This window comes from Passer montanus, unplaced genomic scaffold (genome assembly GCF_014805655.1).
Source record: "Passer montanus isolate IOZ18808 unplaced genomic scaffold, ASM1480565v1 scaffold66, whole genome shotgun sequence".
Taxonomy (NCBI): Eukaryota; Metazoa; Chordata; class Aves; order Passeriformes; family Passeridae; genus Passer; species Passer montanus.
The window spans coordinates 405,151-429,130 of record NW_024371704.1 but is presented as its reverse complement, the minus strand read 5'-3'; the positions used below and the strand labels follow the sequence as shown (position 1 = coordinate 429,130).

The 23,980-nt window shown below is 50.2% G+C and overlaps 1 protein-coding gene across 2 annotated transcripts; it reads right to left on the bottom strand.

Annotated features, from left to right (window-relative positions):
* Positions 1–7,359: 7,359 nt before the first annotated feature.
* MREG (melanoregulin) lies at positions 7,360–22,988 on the bottom strand. 2 transcript variants are annotated; one of them, XR_005629736.1, is made up of 6 exons: positions 22,900–22,988; positions 19,620–19,779; positions 11,410–11,500; positions 9,674–9,837; positions 8,691–8,881; positions 7,360–7,430 (listed from the first exon to the last, which is right to left on the bottom strand). XR_005629736.1 is itself a non-coding variant. In XM_039728663.1 (5 exons), exons 1-5 carry the CDS (start codon positions 22,986–22,988, stop codon positions 8,792–8,794), a joined length of 594 nt encoding a protein of 197 aa, XP_039584597.1. In that variant the 3' UTR covers positions 7,731–8,791. The 2 variants fall into 2 exon arrangements, 1 of the variants encoding a protein (XP_039584597.1); XM_039728663.1 differs by lacking the exon at positions 7,360–7,430 and having other exon boundaries at positions 7,731–8,881.
* Positions 22,989–23,980: the final 992 nt, after the last annotated feature.

Sequence of the window (23,980 nt, the reverse complement as noted above, 5' to 3'; positions counted from 1 at the left end):
AGCCTGGTAACCACTGCCATCAGGAGGTCCTGTTCCCAGTCAGTCCCTATCACCTCATCAGCTTTTAAACTGTGCAGATTTACAATATACAAATTTACAGTATTGCAGTGTAGGAAATGGGGAGGTGGGCATGGGAAGGCTCAAAGGTAAAAAACACATGAAGATAAACATAACATGAGATAAGAATAATAAAGGTAAGGAAAGAATCTGAAAAAAGCTGGTGGGTAGTGATGTAAATTGTCATTGTTAAGAAAAATAAGGGCTGGGAAGGGTGGAAAAGGGCACTCTGGTCCTGCACATGCTCTGCAGTCGTGTGAAGCATGGGCATTGCTGTAAGACTTCTTGAAACTCTTGATAATATGTAGCTCATAGAGAAATCAGCATTAGCAAGGGGTGTTTATGAGCACAGGAACAAAAACTGCACTGAGCTTACCTTGAGACATCCTGCTTGTCTGGCAGGCCTGCCTGGAGGGTTTTGTGCTGGCTCACATCCAGAGGGGCTGGATCCATGGGCCGGGGGTTTGCCTCTGGAAAGGGAGCTTTCTGTGCACTGCTGCTGTTCAAGTGGTGGATTCTGTGTGCTGGGAATTTCAGACTTGCTGTACTCACAGTCTCTGACCCCCAGCAGAGCACTACATTTAACCTGGAACCATAGAGAAAACCTCCAACATTGATTAATAGCACTGAGATTACCAGTGTGGAGTTTGATTAGAAGTATGTAATATCACCAGGTAGAAAACTTAGAGTTTGGGTTTTTAGGATATAGTAATATATAGAGAGCAAGATAGTAGTTTTAAAGCAGAGGCTATTCCTTCTTCTTCAGAGCAAGAACTGCTGAGAGGAGCTGACAGTGTTTGACCTCTGATGTGTGTCTGGGTCAAATGTGGCTTATGGGTGACACCAGGGCTGCAGGGGAGTGCAGAGTCTTTGCTTCTTTTTTGCCAGGTTGGGATTAAATGCATGAGACAGAATTTCTTGTTGGGACTCATGTTTATTAGTGCTTATCTCTGTTACAGTCTCACAAACCGTGAGTCCTACAGTACTTCTCTCTAACAAAGTAAATATGGAGCCCTATCTATCTCTCGCTCTATAAGGCCTTTTAAGGATAAACTCTCCAATTAAGAAATGGCACCTAAATTATTTTTACTTTTAACCCAATAACCAACCAACCATTCATAGCCCTCAATGAGGACCTTTTTATCCAATTACACAAAACCACCCAAACCCATGCAGAAGAAGGTGAAGAAGAAGAAGGACCAGCCATTGCCCTAAAACCTCCATCTTGCTTTGTATATATGACTACATTCTAAAACATTAAACTCTAAGCTTTCCACCATGTGTTATTACATACTTCTATTCAAACTCCACACCCACAATCCCAGTTCTATCCTTCAGTTTTGGAAACCTTCTCCACAACCTCAGGTCAAATGCAGTGGTCTCTTGGGGGTCAGTGCCTGTCAGCACAGAAAGTCTAAAATTCTCAGTAACCAGGGGATCTGGTCAGGTCCCAGCACACAAAGTCTAAAATTCTCAGTAACCAGAGGATCTGGTCAGGTTCCAGCACAGAAAGTCTAAAATTCTCAGTAACCAGGGGGTCTGGTTAGGTTCCAGCACAGAAAATCTAAAATTCTCAGCAACCAGGGTTCCAGCAGTGGAGCAGGTCAGGTCTCACTGTCCCCTGCTGTCCCCACTCCACCAAAGCTGCAGCCTGGGCAGCTTCAGCAGGTGCCTGGAGTGCTCCTCAGCAGGGCATCCCCAGCCCCTCAGCGTGGCAATGGTGGTGCTCAGCTCCAGTGAGCTCCTTGGATATTTGAGCACAAGGCAGATTTTGGTACCTGCCAAGCTTTCTGAGCCACTCAGCAGCATTCCCAGTGTGTTTGCTGATACTCCAGGGAAGCTCCTTCTCATTTGCAAAGCAGAATTGGAGCCTAAGCCACTTTGTCCATCCTGTAATTCCCCTCTTTAGCCACAAACTGGGGAGAAGTGACATAAACTGCAAACTGCCTGATTACCCAAACTTGGGTGATTCCTGTCCAAGGAGGTAGGAAAGAAAACTGAAAATATTCCTGCAGCTGGGCAAGCTGGAGCCAAACAGCACTGTGGGAATGTGTGTGATTAGATCAGGACCAGTTGCTGTGTGTGAGCTCTCTCCCTGTTAGCACATCCACCAGTTCATAAATGTCCATGGAAGCAAAAGGCTGCATCTGCCTTTAATTGGGACAGATAAACTGCAGGCAAGCCAAATTCCTAGGCATGCCTGCACATGTCTATGCAGAGCTATAGTCTCTCTTGGTGATCTCATTTAAACATAGTCAAAATGATTAAAAGATGCCCTTCCCTTTTGTTTTGAAATGTAATTTTCCCTCGAAAAATAATTGGGATGTTCCTGACAGCTGTGCAGCACACTGGGTTAGTGCATCCCCAAGCAGATCTCAAAAAGAATTAAGTCTTGCACAGGGTTAGGACTTAAAACTAAACTGACTGCTGTTCTGTCTGGAAATTCTGATTTATCAGAATTGAAACTATTTGGCAGAATAGGTATTCCCCTGAATTTAGAAAGAACCCAACGGGTTCAGCACTGCTCTGATCTAAATTTGAAACGTTATTTTCTGGATAGAAACAATGCTTGATTTGGCTTATATTAAAAAGCTGGAGAGCATTATATAAAAAAAAGAAAAAAAGAAAGAAAAGTCAAAATTGAGGCAAAACATCTTGAAAGTATTATAGCAGAGTCTTTTGGATAATAGCATTGTGAACATTTTAGAGATACAAAGCTTTACTTGAAGACAGATGCAGAAATATCCAGACCTTGACAATACCTCCAGCACAGGAAGAGCATTTTGCCACCAATTCTATCACCCTGGGTGGCTCCAGGCTCCCATCACTCCTCCCTCCAGCCCCTTCACCTAAGGAGGAATGGGAAAATGCACCTTTAAAGCTACCTGTGGTCACTTGAGTTACAGGTATCAAAGCAGTGTTTCATGGAGGGGTGAATCCATTCCAAACCTGCCCTCCAGACGGGCTTCACAGATCTTCTATTCCTCTTAATTCAAACAAAAATAAATTTATTCTCTTTGTACCAGCCAGTACTGCTTTGGAGAGATGAAACACTGTGCATCCCAACAATGTTTTCCATACAAGTTTCTCATGCCATTTTCAAAAGGGGAGAGAAGATGGTTTCAAGAAAGGAGAAGGTTGGCTGAGAGAACCTGCTGAGGTCTCCTCCAGCCTGAATTTTCCTTATGATCCCTTGGCTGTGAGAAATTATTTGGGCTTTTATTATTGTTCTTTAGGGAAGTACAGGTAGATCCTCTCATCCCTTGTAAAAAGTCCTCTCAAGAACCATATTGGTTATTTTTGTGACTTTGGTGCAGAAGAAGAGTAGATGGGCAGCTGGAAGGAGGTTTGTTTATGACTCCAGTGTCATAAACATATGTTTATGTGTCTGGACTTGCTCTGGTGTTTGTGTCTCCAAAGTCTGACTCAAACCCAGTTGAAGCCAGTGGAAAGAATCCCAGCAGTTTTGCAGATATAAGGCTGCCACTCTGGGAAGGAAAAACTTTTAGTAACACATCCTTTCATAAATCTCCCTTCTTTCTGACGTGCTGGTGACTCTCCTCAGGCAGGAGTTTTGCTGGTGGTTGTTGGGGCATGCACAACCACATTTCATCCTGCTGCTGCTACCCAGATGATGCTGCACCATCACAACAGATCCTGGCAGCAGTGCTGTACCCTCTGCACACCCCAAATAAACGCTCTGCCCTCCCCTTGGGCTGGGCCTGGGCCTCTTGGGCCTCCATTTGCTGCCCTCTTGCCTTTGCTTTGAGATCACAGAATGGTTTGGGTTGGAAGGGGCCTCCAAGCCCAGCTCCTTCCATGGGCAGGGACACCTCCCACTAGCCCAGGCTGCTCCAAGCTCCATCCAGCCATGGGGCTCTATCATCTCTATATCTCTATCTCTATCTCTATCTCTATCTCTATCTCTATCTCTATCTCTATCTCATCTATTCATATCTTTGGCTGCCTAAATCTGTTTATTCTAATGCTGCTGAGATCCTATGGAGGGCATCCACGGCCTCTGTGGTGTCTCCCTTTCCTAATCCAAGTCCAACAAAATATTCACTTAAATTCATTACCACCCTGAAAAACCTCTGTTGTCCCCAAGAGTAAGGACAAGGCTTACAGAGAGGTGTAGCACATTCTATCAGACCAAACCAGACAGGCAAAGCAGCCAAGCTTTTGCTCTGCCAGTCTTTCCTTAGGGTTTTATCAAGAGATTTCTCCATGGTCTCCCCTTTGCAAGGACAGCTTCCTGGTGGATGTGTCCACAAGGTCGGTGATTTTTAAGGCAAAGAAATGGTTTTGATAATCCACAACTTGCTCAACAAGGATTCCCCACACAAAAAAAATGGTTGCTTGTCTTCAAAGGAATGCTTCTGGAGAGCTGCTTTGTGGCCAGTCACTCAACGTTAGTGATCCTCATTAGACCAGAAAAGTACATGCTTTCCCTCCAGGAAGAGCATGTAAGTGTTGGAATTTCTAACGTTGGAAATGATTGAAACTGAGCAGTTTGAAATGGTAATTTTTCCTACAGCTGAAATTTAAAAGATGACAGTTTTCTTTCCCGTGTCCATTCTCATTATTTATCAGAACTTGGTCTGTGATTTACATCCCTAACAAGTAAAATGGATAAGCCAGACCCCTTCCAGGCCACTGCATCCCATCTCCTTTGCCTGCTGCTGCTCCAGCCTTTACCAAACGCCTGCACTGCCACCTTCTGCCTGGCTTACAGCTCACAGCTGAATTTCCACCACGCTTCAGTTTTTCTTTTGCTCATCCTGCCGAATTCAGGATGTATGTCCTAGGAAAAAAAGCTAGGAATACAAAGAAGAAACCTCACGTGCATATGCACAATCAACACGGTCTGTAAACTGATTTTTTTTTCCTAGCTTGTCTCTATTAATTGCACTATGCTTACTTTCTAGCTTTAATTTGGAGGAAGGGAACTCTCCAGTGTTGCTCCCCATGACACAAAAAATATTAAAATATTTTTCCCAGAGAAGCTGTGACTGCTCAATCCCTGGAAGTGTTCCAGGCCAGGCTGAACGGGGCTTGGAGCAACCTGGGACAGTGGAAGGTGTCCCTGCCCATGGCAAGGGGTGGAACATCTTTAAGGTCTCTTCTGAACCAACCATCCTCTGATCCTAGGAGAAGAAACCCAAGTGAAGCATAACCATGGCGGCTAAATGAAAAAAAAAAAAAAAAAAAAAAAAAAGAAGGGTCACTTTTTTTCTTTCTTTCTCTTCTGATGAAATTTTAGCTAAATGCAATGTCAAGTTGAGGGAGAAAAAATATCTGAAAGCCAAATAAACCCAGATGTACTTTAAACCCCCTCACATCACTCATTTTAAAGAATTATTGATCTTTTTCCTTTCATGATTGAAGCAAGGGATACCAAAATCACCCTCTACTTAGAAAAATGAATGTTCTTAGTGGACATGCTAATCCCTGCAGCAGCCAGCCTCAGGCCAAGTGGCATTTCCAAGCAGGAGCAGAGGCCCTGGCCCCAGCCCTGGAAGAGAGATGGGCTGGGCACGCTCTCCTGGAAAGCACCAGAGTCATTATTGAGTGTCTAAACCCCAACCTTTAACAGAGAGCCAGTTCCTGCAGGCTCCAGAGACTCGATGCATGCAAGAAAAGGTTGGGAATATTTCCCCTGCATCGTAAACAGGATTTTTCCCATGCTGAGGGAACAGTGGCATCTGGTGTTGGCTGGGCTCTCCTACAGCCACTGCATCCCAGGCGGCTGCTGGAACATTCCCTAGACATGGGCAGGGTTTGGCTCCCCAGTGGCACCTGGGACATGCAGGATGCCTGTGGGAAGTGGATTTGTAGGGAATTCTCAAAGCCTGACAGAAGGCTCTCACAGTGTACATCCGTGTGCAAGCCTTGAGATAAGAAATGCTGACTTAGAAATGCCATGGAAGGGACAGACATTGCTGAGAGAAATAGGACTAAAAACAAGTTTCAAAGGATGGCCTTGCAAATAAGGCTGGAGGAGAAATACTTTGGAGAAATAGAACTATGAAAGATGCATTGTAGTGGGACACACCAGGGGTAATTTTAGATTATTGGGTTTAAGGCATTTACAGCATGGTGTGGCAAAAGCTGATAGGCCAAGAAACACTTATAACGTGTTATAATTTAAAAATAGCTTCTGATTGTGATAACGTGAATTATAACATCTGTATTGTCTCACCCTTCTTATGAGACTAAAAATAGAATAAAAGTTTTTAAAACTCCACTCAGTTAGCCCATCCCTGGGTCAGAACAGAACTCAATCCAACAGAGTGTGGCTCCCCAGAGGCACCTGGGACATGCAGGATCCCAAGAAGTTTCCCCAAGTATCAGGTGGGGGGCCCAAGCCCATCTGAATAGCAGCTGGAGGCCCGGGTGGAGCATCAAATCCCAAATTGCTTCTGGTGAAGGAGGGAATCGCTCTCTCAGGGCAGGAATTCCTTGACCCAGGACCATTGTGCATCTCCCTGGTATTTTCTATGGAATTTAGAAAGGGCAAATTGCTCTCTGCATTTTGCTAATTAAAATACAGTTTATTGGTCTCCTATCCCGAGAGCAGGCAAGGACATTTCCTATGGAGGTGGACAGAATGACCAACCTGAGCTTGGATCTTATGGAAACAATTTCTGCTGGTTCCTATCATTTTTCACGTTGCAGATTTTCCAAAGCTCTTCATCCTTCTACTCCACCAAAGGCTGTTCTGCAGTATTTTCAGGATACCCCATGACCAGTTTTAGCTGACTGCTGGGACTGACAGGTTCTTCTCTGTTCCTGTTATGATCGGTCCATAAACTCAAGTTCTGAGCCCTGAGTGTGGAAAGGAGCGGCTCCTCTTCTCTGTTCCTGTTATGATCGGTCCATAAACTCAAGTTCTGAGCCCGGTTACTCCTCCCCGAGTGTGGAAAGGAGCGGCTCCGCTCTCATCCAAAAAATTCCAGCTCCTCCTTGTGGCTGCACTCAGAAATTCAGCGCCTTCCCCACCTGGGACCTTACCTCAGCAGCTAAACTCACTCAGAGATCCCGATTATCGTCCCTTTTGGGCAGTCTGCCCTATTAAGTTCCAACAAAATTCATTTTGGTGACATGAGAACCGGTGTGACAGCGGTGACAGCGAGGGGCAGCTGTGCACAGGCACTGCTGGACGCTGACCTCCGTGCTCAGAAAGAGCAGCACAGCCAAAAGGATTCCTCTTCTTGCCTCTGAGGTTCCCAAACTCCTCAGGTGGTTTTGAATAACAGGTAGCACTGTAAAGTGACTTCTGGGTGACATCAGGCACCTTGGCACGGATCTCTCTCTGTTCCACAATTTGTTCAAATCAAACCCCGGATTTGTCGTGCACCAAAGTTTATTTTCTATAAAAACACGGGAGGTTTAGCAAAGGGCAGCTGAACTCCTGCTAGAAAAAAAAATAAATCAGTAGGAAATGGGTACCTAATGCCAAATCCCACTGAAATTAAATTTGATCCCCATCATCTCCTACAAAGACTTTGGTCTTAGGCTGGCAAATGCAACTCTCCTAAGTCAACAGGCAATTTAAACTGTGTGGAGAACAAGCTGCAGAGGCTCTACAAATATCCCAACCCTTTTGCTATCAGCAGTCAACATAAACATTGTTACCTGGATAGGTTCACAGAGAGAATAAGAAAGGCTGGTTTTGTAATGTTTTCTTTATTAAACTCAGCTTTCACTGCTGTTCTGAGTTGACAAAAATGCTTCCCAGGAAGACTGACAAACAAAAACAGCTCATAAATATTTTTTTTCAAACGTTGTAGGTATAAACAAATAAAAGCTCTGGTTTGCTACTTTGGGAGGCCCCATGTAACCAGCATTTTCAACTGGACAATTAGCAGCATGTGTGTTCATCAGTGAAGAACTTCCACTTGTTTTTAAATTATCAAATCCAGTGTTTAAAAAATTATTGCTCATTATCAGACAAAACCCCAAGATAAAAAGGACGTTCATTACACCATCCCTGCTGGTAATGAGGATTTTTATATTGCCAGTACATGCAGCTTTGTGGTGGAGGGTTTTTAGGCAATTAAGACCAAAACTTTTCAAAATAGGTTGAGATGCTGGGCAACCAATGTTCCAGGAGCCAAATTCTCAGCAGCTCTGAACTTGGCTGGCACCTTCCTAAACTCTACCTTCTTTTAAGATGTCAAGCTGAGCACCCCGACAAAGACATCCCTCAGCCACTAATGGCTGGGGATGGAGCACCCAACCGTGACACTGCTCCAAGGTTTTGCTGCTTGGAACTAAATCCTGTCCTGGCACAGCTCCTGCCTCTTTCCCAAATCCCCTGGGGGGCCGGGGTGAGGAGGAGGACCAGTGCACAGAGTCATGGAGCTGCAGACACAGAGGTGCTTTTCCTGTCTCGCTGGGAGGGGACAGTGGCAGGTACCAGCCAGGTGGAAAGGTGGATTTCCTCACAGCCCTTGGCACCAGAGGCACCTGCAGCTCCTGGCAGCAACGCCTCACATGGCAGATCCTCCCCGTGCCTCCAGCATCCACTGCTGGCCAGTGCTGTCCCACCAGGGCTGCTCTGGGGCACTTGTCACTCGTGGTGCCCCTGGGTCCCTTTCCGCGGGCACAGCTCGCCCTGCTGCACCCACTCGCTTCTCCACAGGGCCACCAGGAGGGCACTCCCCTGCTGTCCCCGGGCACAGCAGCCCGTCTGGGAGTGCCAGCTGTGTCACACGCCGAGGCACGTCCCTCAGGGCACGGCGGGGACGCTCCGCTTGGGGTACACCGCGCTGGCCATCCTGAAGAACTCGTCAGCAGCGTCCAGGGCGATGAGGCGGTCCTGCCAAACGAGGGGATGGCGGTCACTGCGGGGGGTTCCAGGCATGGCCCTCCCTCCACAGCTGCTCTCAGGCATCAGGCCTCATCTTTTCACAGAAACACCAGGTTGGAAGAGACCTTCAAGATCATGGAGTCCAACCCAGCCCCAACAGCTCAACTCAACCCTGGCACCCAGAGCCACATCCAGGCTTTGTTAAACACACCCAGGGATGGTGACTGCACCACCTCCCCGGGCAGCCATTCCAGAAATTTATCACCCTTTCTGTAAAAAACTTTTTCCTAATATCTAACCTATATTTGCCTTGGTGCAGCTTGAGACTGTGTCCTCTTGTTCAGTCAGTTGCTGCCTGGAGAAAGAGACCAAGCCCACCTCGCTACAACCACCTTTTAGGAAATTGTCCAGACTGATAAGGTCACCTCTGAGACTCCTTTTCTCCAGGCTAAACACCCCCAGCTCCCTCAGTCATTCCTTACAGGGCTTGTGCTCCAGACCCCTCAGCAGCTTCGTTGCCTCCTCTGGATGCATTCAAGCATCTCGACATCCTTTTCCCACCTCGTGCACAGGATGCAGGAGCATCCAGTTGCAAGGAACTTGCAGAGGGGTGTGGAATTCATGGTGCTGCAGCACTGGCATTTCCAAGGAAATTGAACCCCAAGCTCCAAGCACAACATCTGAGGGGATCATCCCAGATGCCACCACGTATCTGAGCACCTTCTGGCTCACCTGCTCTCTTCCCCCTCACAGGAGCTCCCTGCAGAGTTGGATGGGGGAAGGTGTGCTCAGAGAACTCACCACCACGAAGAGGTAGCGCTCAGAAAGTTCCCAGCTGGTGGGGAAGATGTTGGTCTCTTCTGAGAGCTTCAACAAGATGTCCCTGGCTTTGCTCATGTTCTGAGAGTCGCTGATGATGCTGAGTTTGGTCACTGACAAGAGGGAATCTGCTTCCTTCTGGAAACCTGGGCAAGAGATGTTACAGAAGCAAGTCAAATATGAGAGCAGGGTCATCCCTGAGCCCTTCAGGCTCTTGGAAGGTTCCTTATTCCCCCTCCACGCTGGGCAGCTGCATCCCTACTTCCTAAAACAAACCAGCCCTCCCTCAGGTAGGCTGTGGGACAGGTATAAACTCCCTGGTGGGGAAAATAAATCACAAAAGTAGTCACAGTGAGTTTGTTGCTGTTTTTCCTGAGAAAAGGTGTGTGAACATGCACAACCCAGGGTGCTGATGCAGCTCTTCCATGCTCCTGATGCTACCAGAGCTTTCAGGGCTGCTGGGGCTCCCTAAATCAGGTAACAGGGATAAAACCTGTGGCAGTGATGAACACCAGGCTAATTGTGCCTGTAGCAGTCAGCATCAATTACAGGAAGGTATCCAGGGGAGGAAAGGTGGAGGAGAGTGAGTGCAGGGATCTTTAAATGCAGTGGCTCCCATTAACTCTTTGTTCAGCTCCAGAGGGCTGGGGGTGATGCATCTCACATGAAAACAGTTATGGGGTAAGAGTGGTGGGCCTATGGTTAAAGCAGGGGCCTAGAAAACAGAAGACAGCAGGTTTCACATCTGGTTGCTCATTTAGCTTCACTAAGGCCAAGTGATCCCTGGCCTTGAGCTTCCTCAGCCTTTGCAGAACATCTCCAGCGCCACTGTGGATGTGAGAAGGATGTGGGAGAGGCTCTGTCAGCCTGCAGTGAGAGATGGAAGGATGCCAAGTGATCCCTCCCAAGCTTGGCCTGCTGTGAGCACCTGGGTGGAGATGAGGGTTGACACCTGGGTATGGATTTATGATGTTCCTCCCACCCAAATGCCAGAACAGCAGGTAGGGCAGGAGTGGCTGAGATAGCCATCTCTGGCTCCCATTGAGGGTATCCTAGAATAGATTCACTCATCCTCCTCTCATCAGCCACCACCCACCTCCAGAGCATGATGGAAGTCACCCAGCTGATGTGCTGGCACATCCCGAGTGTCACATGCTGTGTGCCAGGCAGCTGGGACAAGCCTGCCACACCCACCCCCACCACTGGGAAACAGCAGCAGGAGGGTTCCTGTGGAGCAATTCCACTTGGTGAAAGAACATTTCAAACCCACTTGGCAGCAAACGAGGTGAGTGGCTTAGCTCTGATCAGCTGCCATTGGCTAAGAAAACGAAATAGATGTATCTGTGTTCCCATCTGAAAGGAATATTCATTCCTTCCTGCTGATCTTGTTTGGAAAAACCCAGGGTGAACTCCCACTGCAAGGTTTCCACGGGGAAGCTTGAAATGGATGACTGTGCAAGTTGTTATGGGCTTGGAAGGTGATCGTGGCTCATGGGCTTTTGACATGCCTGCAGACACAGTGTCCCTGTCCCCTCCCCACCCTGCCTGAGCCCTGAGGAGCCCCAGGTACCATGTGGGACACCTGTGGGCATCCCTCAGCAACCTCCTTTTACTTCCCTCCTCTCCAGCTTGATTTGTGGAGCTGTTCCCGTCCTAAGCCATGGTGGGATCTGGCATGCAGTACCACTAGAATTACATCCCTTTGGCCTCCAGCTTACCTAAATCCTCCAAAATGTGTTTCCACCTGCTCCTCACTTCTTTCCGGGTCTGCCGTAAAGTATAAATGTCATAGTTGAGCTTCTGCCACTCCTGCAAAGCAAAGGGATGAGAGACAGTCACTGGAATTTGCTGCTTTCCAAGGAATTTCAGCTCTGAGGAAGGGAGCCAGAGGTGCAGAGTTGCTGTAGGCACTGAGCTAGGAGGTGCTGGCTGTGAAGGGAAATGACCAGGCTGCTGCTGCCCCTGGAAGAAATTACACTGACCAGCACAGAATATTTAGCTTGACACGTGGCTCAGCATTTCTGTGTCTTCTCTGTTCCAAACTCCTTCCAGCTTCCCTGAAATGACAGAATTTAGCTCAGGTATTGCTGACAACTGCTCCTCAGCCAGACAGGGAGCCCTGTTTGGCATGAACTGGAGCAGGCAGGTGTTCAAAAGTACTAGAAAACAGGAAAACCAGACTCTTTTTAAAGATCAGGGTAGCCTCTTTTGCAAGAGGTGCCCACAGATGGATGAGGGCTGAACTGGAGCCATCGGATATGATCACCCTTAGTGGCTGCCAGGTGCTGCAGTTAATGCCTCACTTCACTGCACAGCTGAAATACTGCACTGGACCTACAGCTTTAGAGCTGAATAATGGGACACTGGGCAAGAGGGAAGGGTTTGGGGTCATTTACTAAAGTCACACCAGCACATTTAAACCACACAATTTTCATGGTGCGCTTGGCAGTGCTGGGATAATGGCTGGACTCGACGATCTCAGATGACTTTTCCACCCTAAATGATTCCATGAATCCATAAGCATGCATTGCTGTGGAAATGCATGTGTTCTGCAAGAAAACTAGTTAGAGCTGAATAATGGGACACTGGGCAAGAGGGAAGGGTTTGGGGTCATTTACTAAAGTCACACCAGCACATTTAAACATTTAAACCACACAAGTTTCATGGTGCGCTTGGCAGTGCTGGACTCAACGATCTTAGATGACTTTTCCAACATGAATGATTCCATGATTCCATAAGCATGCATTCCTGTGGAAATGCATGTGTTCTGCAACAAAACTAGAAGCACTTTTCCCAGCTCTTCCTAGCTGAATTTAACCAATGCACACACTGCAAAGGGTGCATTTTTAGAAGCAGCCCAGCAGCAGGGTCATAACATCACCTGATAACTTCCTCCCAGTAACAACCTTAATTAATCTCATTTCTCAGCAGGGGATTACCTAGATGGGCTCCTGAAGAATAAACAGGTGTTAATCTGTGCTGTCACCCTGAGATTTTCCTACAGGCCATGCTGGGTTCAGAGCAGGAAAACAACACCCACAGAGGTGGGTTAGAAATCCCACTGTTTTCAGGTACCTGGTCAAAGAGCTGCCTTGATTCCATAAAGATTGGAAGATCCCTTAGTGTTTTCTCCCTGAATGTGGCTGACATGCCACGACAGCAGAGGTTTAAAGCCAAGCCTGTCTTCCTGCTGATCAGCACTAGCTGCAGGAAGCCCTGGGAGATTACACTTTGGAAAAAGCAGCTGGTGGGGTTAAGGCATTGACTTCAGGTCAGGAGAGCAGGGGAACCAGCTCTGCCACAGCCTCTCACTCCCAGAAAACAAAATCCCCTTCCAGAGGCACATTTCCCTCTCTCCTGGAGTGGCACTTGAGAGCAGCTTTGCTGTTTGCACAGGAGAGCACCTGGCTGCCAGCAAAGGCACCAGGACAGCCCTTCACCAGAAGAATGAGGCAGGGGCAAGACTCCCTCTCCTCTCCCAGCTCAGAGCTGGGAAATGAGCTCCTCTGGGTGGAAAAGAAAAGAGGGGGGCTATTATGTTAAAGCTTTGTGGGAAGTTTATTGAACACTGGCGAGTTTTTAGAAAGAGGCTGAAAAGCTGCATGATGCCTTGGTCCCTGCTGGCAGGGGCTCCTTGGAAACGCCTCGGCCTCTCGTGACCCCCTGGCACAGGCAGAAAGGAGAGGGAGCCAGTCTGGGCATGCTGGTGGGGAATAGCTGGGTGTCTGTGCCCTCCCACGGAGACAAACAAGGCCTCCAGTGCAGACAATCCCTCCAGACAGCCACTGTGATCCCAGGCCTGCTTCACGCTGTGGAATTAGGGAGCTGGGGCACTGGGAAAGATGCTCCTCTCCACAAAATGTGGCCTCCTGGCACCCAGCAGCAGCTTTCAGGGCCGTGGGGATTTACCCTGTGATAGGAGCCAGACTCCTCTCTAAGCAAGGAGAGCAGTGCTTAGCATGCTCCTGATTTTCCCTGGATTAACAGCAGCGTGTTTTCCCTTGTCTATTTTTGTTTTAAGGGAATCTAGGTTATGGTTTTCTTGTACATCACAGTGTCTGAGCTGTGTTATGGAAGTGAATATGGTGAATGTTCAGTCCCAGGGGAGCTCTGACAGTGCCCTGTTGATGGAGAGTTTGGGGAGTGTGCAAAGGAATTATTTTGGTACACAAAATGATGTTTAACTGTGGTGCCTGGGTGGGACCTCTTGTTCTGGAGGGATTTATTTTGCCTGAGCATGAAGCTGCATCTGTTTATATTTCTGTAGAGAAAGCTGGGAGGAGGATGCTCCCAGCCATGGAAAAAGACCCAGAGCAGCAGAGATGATGAGGATGAGATTGGGCTGAGCTGTCAAAGGGACTCATGCCCTGCTCTCTATCAGTCTCAGAAACCACTGGATCTTCCCAGGCAACTCCTTCCAGCAGAGACATCTGAGCTGCCATGGGCTGTGCTCTGTGTGCCTTTAATGAGGGCATAAACTCAAGAGCATCTCGCCACACCCAAAATTATTCTAAAAAGCATCTCCCTTGAGCTGCACAGCAGAGGAAGAGCAAAGCCTGCCCTGCCCGTGCACAGGCAAGGGCAAGATCAGAGGCTCTGGGGAGGGATCCCGTGAGTCCCCAGGGGCAGGGCAGGGCAGGCAGCTCCACAGCAAACCCCTCTCCTCCTTCTGGGGAAGTCAGATAAACTCCTGGGCCAGGGAGGAGGCTTGGAAGCACAGGGGGAGACTGACACACAAACGTGGGCTGTTTCTGGGACATCCCAGCCACGCACTAAAAAGTGGTCCTTGAAGAAATGGACTCTTTTGCCAAAATCTGAGTTAACCACAGGAAACCAAAGCAGGTTGCAGTTCCCAGCCCTGGTTTTTGCAGCCAGTTTTGCCCTTTAAACCTAAAGAGCAGGGCACCACAGATACCAGTGGGGGCTTGAGAAAACCCTGAGTGTGTGAGTCAAGAATATCCCAGGAGCAGCAGGGAAACCCCGCTGCCTCCCTTCTCTACGTGCTCAGCCCTTCAAATATTTATCTGGAAAACCTCCCCAGACTCTCCAGTGTGAAACACTAAAGCTGCAAATGCCAAATGACATGGAATAAGCCAGGCTGGTACGTAACTCAGAGCTCTGGGAAAAAAAATGTGCCAAGAGAACAGGCAACACTGTCCAGCTTCTCATCCCTGATCATATGAAAGTTTCCTAATTACTAGGGAGCTTTCTTCATCTTGCCAGAACAATCCTCTACCAAATCCATTGCCTTTATTCTCTTAAAAGCAATTGAGGTCACCATTCTGTTCAAGAGTTATTTCAGAAATGAGGTCAAAACAGGCTGCAGAGTATCAGTGCAGGCAGGTACCAGGGATGCTCCTGCTCTGGCTCCACTGGAAGGAGCTGAACAAATATAAACTACAGCCTGACATCTCAGAAGAAGCTTAAATTGGATTCAATTTAAGAGAGGCACGCAGACAGACATTAAGAGGGTTGGGTTTGGGCTCCCCAGCCCTGGATAAATCCCATCACCCCTCTGTGCCCCAGTAACAGCTGGTCACAATTCTGACCTTCTCTGTGACCTGTTTAGAAAAGAATAATCCTGTAGGAGAGCAGGAGGAGAAAGAAAAATAGGCCTTGCCAGCTCATTAATGGGCTTTTCAGGGGGATCATGCCAGTGTTGCTGTGCCAGCCAGGCCCCTGGCAGGGATGCAGGCTGAGGAATTGCCTTTTCTAGGGGGTTTATGATCTCACCTTTCCCTAGGGAATAAGCCAAGAGAAGAGAAAACACTGCATTTGCAGCAAGCCTTGAGAACAGGGGGTTTTCCTCAGTCACCATGCAAAATGCCACCTTTAGTTTCTGTTCCCAGAGCTGTGGCACAGCTGCCCTGGCTCCTTCTCTGAAGCCAGGACTGGTGCACAGCTCCCTGCCCACGCCTGGGTAACTCCACACACCCCAGCAGAGGCCATGGAGAAACCAGGGCCACTCCAGAGGGGACCTCGTGGAGGGGACTCTGCACCTCACCCACTCACTGGCCCAGCAACAGCCCCAGTGCAGCCCTTGCTGCTCATTTCACCACCAGATCTCACATTTATTTTACCTTACAACAGGCTCAGTGAGCCTGCAGAGCCAGACTAGGGGAAAAAACTCCCATTTTTCCCATATTTGAAACATGATCCTAGCTGTGGTGACAGCTCTGATCTTCAAAAGCTGCATCTGCTTGACCAGCCCCTCAGCAATGGCTTTCCTGCTTTGCTCTGTGCAAGCTAAGGACACACTGAGTTTGGGATGGAGCTGCCAAATTTCCCAGAGCAGAGCTGCCAGCAGGGACAGGAGGAGCTCCACATGGATCAGGTGTGGGGGCACAGAACTGACCCCAAAGGAGGGCACCAACACTGCCAAGATGGGGCATGCAGATCAGGAACACACGATGGACAGCAACCTGCTCTTTGGAATCCTTCCAAAGGCCTGAGCTGGGGAATCCCTGGGATACAGGTGGGGAATGGCAAAGCACACCGTGAGTGCACTGCAGGCCAGAATTTCTTTGTTAAATGAAGGAGCAGAAATGCAGCAAGTTCTCCTTTCAGTCAGTTTTAACCACAGGAAGCACCTATGGTTTTGTAACACTCGTGCACTGCACAAAGAAACTGTTCCTCCATGCTCAGCCCTGCAGTATCCACAGGCTCTCCCTGGGGATTTTGGGAGCAGAGCAGCCCCCCAAGCAGATGATGGCCTTTGCAGCCCAGTGTTGTTCTACAATTAGACTTTTTTCTCTCTCTCTCTGAGCTGAAGTCTCATTAGGAGGGGAGGGCACTGCAATCTGGCCTAGTTTTAAAATGCTTGCTGGAGTAAGGAGAGATTTTGGAACCAGGGGCCAAGTGCAGGAATGCTGCCTTTGCTGTCCAAGCCCCTCCCTGTCCTGCCACCCAGCAACTGGAAACTGCAGCAGCCTGCCGGGCTTCCCTGTGCCTCAGTTTCCCAGCTGTAGGAGGGGACAGCAGAGCTGCTGCCAGTCCTGGGCTCTGAAGGGCACGGGGCCACACTCAAAGCAAGGGTAAAGCGTGTTGGCTTTCCTCAAAGCTTTCTCCTGATGTTGTGCTCCCCAGGCCTTTTACTGATTGCCCTGCACGGAAAAGCAGAGTATGTGATCCTGCCTTTGCTATGGAGAGGAGCTCCTGTGAGTTTTGGGCTTTCCTTTTCCTTTTTGGGCACGGGTACTGCTCAGAGCTGCTAAAAACCCCACAGATCCTCAGAGGGCAAGATTTAGGGCAGGATTTAGGGCAGGCAGGCAGGCACAGTGGGTTTAGGACATGCAGGGGCAGGAGCACATTCCTGCTCAGCCATCACTGATCCTCTTCCCTGCCCCCTGAAGCAGGGTGACACACAACACTGCTGTGTCCCCCTAAATGGAGCTGTCCTTGCTTCCTTCAGCCTTTGGGATGAAGGAAGCTCCTGGCTTCTCTCAGACAAACAACTCAAGGTAGGGAGAGCAGCAGTGGGGAGGGAGGAGATCTCCAGTTTGAGCTGTAAAGGTCACATGCCACCATGAAAATGTTGTTACAAAACCATCCACTGTAAACACAATGATTAAATCACACTCACCAGAAAACAACCCCATCAAATGGGGGTTCTGGCCAACGGTATATAACCATTCCATTACCTCTTCTAGCTAATTACAACTTGTAATTTTGATTTCTCTGGAGTTTAAGGCTCCTTGTAAAGCCGAGCTGGCTTTTGGTTTACAGAAACTATCACAGGAGAAACAGTTACACTCCTGCAGACTTTGGATGAGGCAGCATCATGTTGAAGTTAAACACGAAGCCTCCAGGCTTCCCTGCAAACATTCTGTCATCATGAAAGCAATCAGAGAGGGGAAAATGTGTCACTGTTTGCTACAGCCTGCTCCTAATCAGGCCACTGCAATCTCCTTTGCACTGAAGTGCCTTAGCAAAGGAAATCAGGGCTGCAGAACAGCCTTTATGTAACAGCCGTGATTCTTCCCTTCCCACTAGAGCCCTGCCAGTTCCCTGCTTCCCAATAATTGCCGTGCATCCCACTGGAGCAGGAGTGAGCCTGACACAGCCGGGCACCGCCAGGGCCGGCCATGGGAAGGACAAACCGGGGAAATAAACAACCAGGGAAATAAACCACCAGGAAAATAAACCACCAGGGAAATAAACCACCAACCAAACCCGTGGGCTGGGGAGGCAGGAAATGGGGCTGGGCCCCAGAGCACCCAGCACACCTTGGTGGGTGCAGGGCATCCCCATGAATTCCAGGGGAACCTCCCTGGAATCTCCCTGCTTCCTGGTATGTGAGAAACAAATGCTTCCCAGCCACCGTAAAGCATCTTCATGTTCTTCCCATTCCCTGTCACTTTCTTTTCCCTTCTCTGTCTCTTCTAGTCCTCCTCTCAGTTTCCTTGCCTGAGAAGTCTGTTTGTGCCTGGTGTCCAGCTCAAGCCTAGCTCGTGTCTTTTCCCACATCCCTGCATGTAGGCAGCTCATTAGTGACCTCCTGACTTCCTTGGTTTTTAGTGTCAGCTGCTGTGTTCCCTCACTCCTCCATGGGAAGTCCATAACCTTTGCTTTGGGCTGACCAAAGATGTACAGAAATGGAGATTTCCAAAGGGGATGGGGAGTGAGGGGAGAAAATATTCTGGAGGCAGTTTATGCTCAATGGGATAATGTCGTGGGAGGGCACTGAAAGTATCCAAGCCAAGGAGAACATGGAGAATCTCACCACAGAGGGAAATGAGCCCAAGGGTACCATGGAGGTGAGAAACACACCACACCTCAGGGCAGCTCCTCCTGGATCAGGTGCTGGAGATACCCCCGAGCTTCCCAGGATGAGATGGCCACAGAGACATCCACACCAGATGCAGGATAAAATCTGGAGGGTGATGGAACAGGTGGGAGGAGCTGGTGCCTACATGAGCCACACTGAGGGACTCTGGGGTCTCCACAGCAGCTTAAGGAAGGGCATTGACCTGCTGGTGTCAGTCCAGAGGAGCCCACCAAGGTGATCAGAGCAGCTCTGCTGTGAGGAAAGGCTGAGAGAACTGGGATTGCTCAGCCTGGAGAAGAGAAGACAGGGTGACCTAACTGTGGCCTTCCAGTGCCTGAAGGGAATCCTACAGGAAAGATGGGGCAAAACTATTTGCAAAGCCTGGAATGACAGCACAAGGGGGAATGGCTTCAAACTGACAGAGTTTAGACAGGATATTAGGAAAAATATCCTTTTTGAGAGGGTGGTGAGGGAAGGTGGTGAGGGAAGGTGGTGGGGACAGGTTGCCCAGAGAAGCTGTGGCTGCCACACCCCTGGAAGCGTCCAAGGCCAGGTTGGACAGGGCTTGGAGTAACCTGAGTTAGTGGAAGATAGCATTCACACTGTGCGTCCAAGGCCAGGTTGGACAGGGCTTGGAGGAACCTGGGATAGTAGATTGTAGCATTCACATTGTCTGAAAAAATCCCTTCAACCAGGATTTTTCCCCTGGGAAGCTGAGCAGCCTCAGAGAAAAGGAAAACAATTCTCATCTCATTTGCTTCTCCTGTGTGGAATGTGTTTGGAGATTGTTCACCCACAGGTGATTGTTTCATTGGATTCTGCTGTGAGTGGTTTTAACTCTTTGGCCAATCAGGGCCAAGCTGTGTTGAGAGTCATGAGTTTTCATTATTATCTTTTTAGCACTGGGTATCCTTTCTGTATTCTTTAGTATAGTTAGTATAGTATTCTTTAATATAACATAGTATTATGAGGTAATAAATTAGCCTTCTGAGAACATGGAGTCACATTCATCATTCCTGCCTTTGCCAGGACATTCCCAGCAAATACAATAGTGGAAGGTGTCCCTGCCCACAGCAGGGGGGGACTGGGTGAGCTTTAAGGTCCCTTCCACCCCAAAGCCTCCTGTGACTCCGTGATTCACCACAGCCAGCCCAGCCTCACCTCCGAGTCCTTGTCCAGCTGGTTCCTGACCACGATCATGTTGTAGAGCACGCGGTCGTCGTCGGCCTCGGTGTGGGTCACGTCGTGGGGGGTGCTCCACAGGTTCTGCTCCTCATCCCGCGCCAGCGTGGCCCCGAAGGACGCGTAGGGGTTGTTGTTACTGCAGGACACAGGGGCAGGCAGCTCAGCACCCGCTGCCCTCCCAGTGCCCACTGCTGTGCCCTGCCCTCTCCCAGAGAGGAGGGAAAGGAGCAGGGGGAATGGCGGGACAGAGGTTTTTCCCTTAGCAGACATCCTGAGCAGGAAAGCCATGGTTCAAACCAAACCAGATCCCCCCACCCAGCAGCTCCTGCCTCAGAGCTGCAGTGATGAGCTGAGCTGGGCAACAACACACAGGGCATGGAAAGGATATTCAGCCCCATCTTGTTTTGGCAAGGGGAATGTCCTCAGCCTTCTCATGAACTCCAGGCTTTATTTGCTTAGCAAAGCTGAGCACCATCTTCTGGGAAGGCTGTCCCCATGGAGGTGGGGGAGCTTTTCTCTGCACCAGGGCAGTTCTGTGTTTTATGGATTCATGTTATTATTTGGATGTGTAATTTTCTAACAAGGACACTTCTGCCAAGAGAACTTTTAACAGGGGATTTCCATAAAGTGTCTAAGCAAGACGTCCAGCTGCTTCAGCAGAACAATACACAGGGAGAACTATTTTTGGCCTTATCACCCTCTGGCAATCCCTGCTCACTTCTTGTCAGAACAACCCACTGTTTATTTTGTTTGCTACCCAAACCCCATTCCTTTCCCAAGGAACTCATCCCACAGGTAACACTGTGGGTACCATGGCACCAAGCCATAAAAAGAGGCTAAGAGGAGCTCCAGCACATAGCTGAAATAGAAAAAACCTAATTCCCATCAGCATTCCAGCAGGAAGGTTAATTAGACTTTCAACAAACCAAAAACCTGAGCAACAGGTAATAAAGGGAAAGATAATCTCTTATAATCTCTCATTAAAGACAAGCAAACAAAGGTGACTTGGAGGGTGTGGAGGGGCACAGCCATTCCTCTTCTGGAGCAGACAGGGAGGGAGCCCTGAGGAGCCAGCTGTGCCATCAGCAGGAGCTCACTCCCACCCTGCCTTCCACAGCTTCTTCCCACTCAGGCACTTACCCCAGTAAATATGCTGAACATTTGAATTACTTAAAACACCAGCATTTAGCAATAACACCGCCACACCTGAGCTTTTCTAAGCCACTCCCTCCCTCACAGCTCCAAGGGCATTCCCAGCACATTCCCATTTCCAAATCACAGCACGGAGCATCCTGTAAGGCATGTGGCAGTGCCCAGGAGTCAGCAAATCCCTACCAGCACGGAGAGCTCTGCCAGCAGCTCTTCCAAGCAGCACTGCAAAGGAAAAAATGGGAGGGAGAAAGGAAGCACGTGAACAGCAGTGGCTTTGCAGGTTAAGGAGTGGGACCAGAAGGGACAGGGAGCATTCCACACTGTGGATTTTATCCAGAAGATGGTGAGCTCCAATGCTTCATCATCAGATTGCTGCTCCAGGGGGCTTTCAGTTCACATTAAATTTTGGCATTTGGAGCCCAAATGTTTGGTTGATTTTCGTCCTGAGAGCACCATCCAAGCCATGATCACACCTTCACACATCAAGGGAGAACCAAGCAGCCTGGATGCTTTACAACAGCAGCTCCCAAACCTAAAACTCGGCTAAAAGAGCTGAAACCTCAAGCAATTCATTCACTTTCAACAGCACTGCAGTAAAAATAAACCCAGCAAGCTATTGAAATGAGACCCCACAGCCCCCCAAGAAGGGGCAAGCATTATGCTGTTAGGGACAGCAATTAGGCTGTTAGATTAATTACGCTGGCACACATGTATAAGAGCAGGTGCCTTCCCAACTTCCAGAATTTACAGAGGCTTTCCTCCTTGGGGCCAGCATTAGCTGGATGGCCAGCCTGTTCCCGATGTCAGGTGCCAGGTGAGGCACAGCCACCGCGGCCACGGGGCAGCAGCGGGAGCCTCTCCGCACGTGTGCCCGGCTCCCGGGAGGTTAATGCCAATTTCCTGGGCCCCATGCTTGGGATTAGCCGGTCATTACTGAGGTAACTGCTTTACCAGCGCGAAATCAGGGCGTTTGGAGCCGGGTGTGCCCGGCTGTGCTGGTACCCGACACCGAGGCAGGGAGCATCCCACCCTCCTGCCCGAAGGAGGACACGGTCCCGGCTCCATCCCGGGGCTGGGACACGCTCTGCGGCTGGCATGGGGGAAAGGGGGAGAGCCGCCGCGAAACACCGGTGTTTAAAGCCTCTCTAAGTGCTTGCACAGCTCTTCTGCACGGGTCAGGGAGAATCTGTCCGTACAACAGCCCCAGCCCCACGCTCTGTGCACAAAGCGACAGAGCAGGAGAGCAGGATCTGCTCCGCAGGGATCAGCACACGCAGCTCCCCGTTAGAGCCGGCTCCGGCTGAGCACCGTCATCTGCTGTAGTAATGTCATCTCCTGAATGGAGCCGGGCTGGAGAGCTGCGGGTGCTCGCCTGGAAAAGCCAAGGCTCCAGGGAGACCGACTTTCTACCGGGGCAGGTAGTGACAGGACAAGGGGGAGCGGTCTTAAAGGAAACGAGGAGAGATTTAGATTAGGTGTTAGGAAGGAATTCTCCCCTGTGAAGGTGGTGGGGGTCTGGCACAGGTTGCCCAGAGAAGCTGAGGCTGCCCCATCCCTGGAAGTGCTCCAGGCCAGGTTGGACAGGGCTTGGAGCAACTTGGGATAGTGGAAAGTCCCTGTCCATGGCAGGGGGTGGAACTGGATGCTTTAATTCCCCTTCCATCCCAGTCCGTTCTGGGACTCTGTGAGCCCCTGCCCATGGCAGGGGATGGAACTGGATGAGCTTTAATGCCCCTTCCATCCCAGTCGATTTTGGGATTCTGTGAGTCCAGCCTGCGAACGGAGCTTGCACAACCCAGAGCTGCCGGCAGCGAGACCTGCCCTGCTCAGGGATGCAGGGCCCCCTTTTTGTTCAGCGCCTCAGCTCCCCTGAAATCCCACCGTGCAAAGACGAGCGCAGGACCGTCCCTGCGGCCGGGGAGCCCCGAGGGGATGCCGGCTGTCAGGAGGAGCCCAGCCGGGCGGAGAGAGAGCGGGCAGCCGGGGAAGGTCCCTCCGGAGCCGGGAGCGCCCTGGCAGGGGATGGATGCCCGGAGCTCCAGCGGGGCTGACAGCGCGGGGAGCGGGCAGGGGACAGGGGACAAGGCTCCGGGCCGGGTCTCACCTGAGCAGGGGCTCCTTCTCGGGCGCCGCCGCCTCCCCGCCGCAGCAGCCGCAGCAGCCGAGCGATCGCAGCCAGGCCCGCAGCCCCATCGGCGCCGCCGGAGAGCCGGGCACGCCCGGCACGGTACAACCCCGCCCGGCACGGCACGGCCCCGCCCGGCTCGGTCCTGCCCTGCCCTGCCCCGCCCGGCACGGCCCCGCCGGAGCGGCAGCTCAGGGACGGAGCTGCCGCGTCCTTCTGCATCCTCCTTGAACCACCCTCCAGCGTCTTCCTCCTGCATCATCCTCCTGCTTTGCTCTGCACTCTCCCGGATCCTGAAGCGCCCCTCTGCACCCTTCCAAGCCCTCCTGCACCCTCTTGTCCTCTGCAGCAGCTTTCCCTGCCCTTTCGCATCCTCACCTGCCCTCCTCCATCCCACCACATCCTCCTGCACCCTCTCACACCCTTCCACAGCCTGCCGCAATTCTCGCACCCTTCTGTGCCCTCCTGCACGTCCTGCATCCTCTCACACCCTTCCACAGCCTGCCGCAATTCTCGCACCCTTCTGTGCCCTCCTGCACCCTCCTCCATGCCATGGTGTATTTGCAGCCTCCAGCCCTCGTGCCCCCACTGGGACAGACCATCACTGGCCATCACAGCACGGCCAGAACCAAAAAATTGCCCTTTTCCCACCCTCTGCACCACTGCACTTCCAGGCCTGTTCCCACCTGGCTTTTGGGACACAGGGCTGTGATCCTGGGAGCTGCAGTGGGAAATGGGCAGGGGGGAAGGACTCAGCTGTCTCCTGGTGCAGGGGCTTTTGAGGAAGAAGAGCCTAAAATATTGCTGCCTTCTCCTTTTTATTTTCTCCCTATTGTCAAAAAAATAAATCCACAAACACCAGATGTTTCTGTCCAAAAAGAAGACAGAGGAGTCCTGTGACTTAATTCAAATAAAGGGAGAGGCCATAGTGCATTCCCCTGGGGTCTCTCCAATTTTTGGAGCACACAGCCTCCTTTTTATCCTAATTTCCCAGCCACATTTCCCTCTTTCCCCATTAGCTGAGGTATTTGAGAGGTAGAGACTTCCTGAAATGCCTGAT

Coding starts and splice junctions, on each gene's coding strand:
- MREG (XM_039728663.1), bottom strand. CDS start 22,988: ATGGGGCTGCGGGCCTGGCTGCGATCGCTCGGCTGCTGCGGCTGCTGC. Junction 19,780..22,899: donor GAGAAGGAGCCCCTGCTCAG/GTGAGACCCGGC, acceptor TGTGTCCTGCAG/TAACAACAACCCCTACGCGT. Junction 11,501..19,619: donor AGCTGGACAAGGACTCGGAG/GTGAGGCTGGGC, acceptor TTTGCTTTGCAG/GAGTGGCAGAAGCTCAACTA.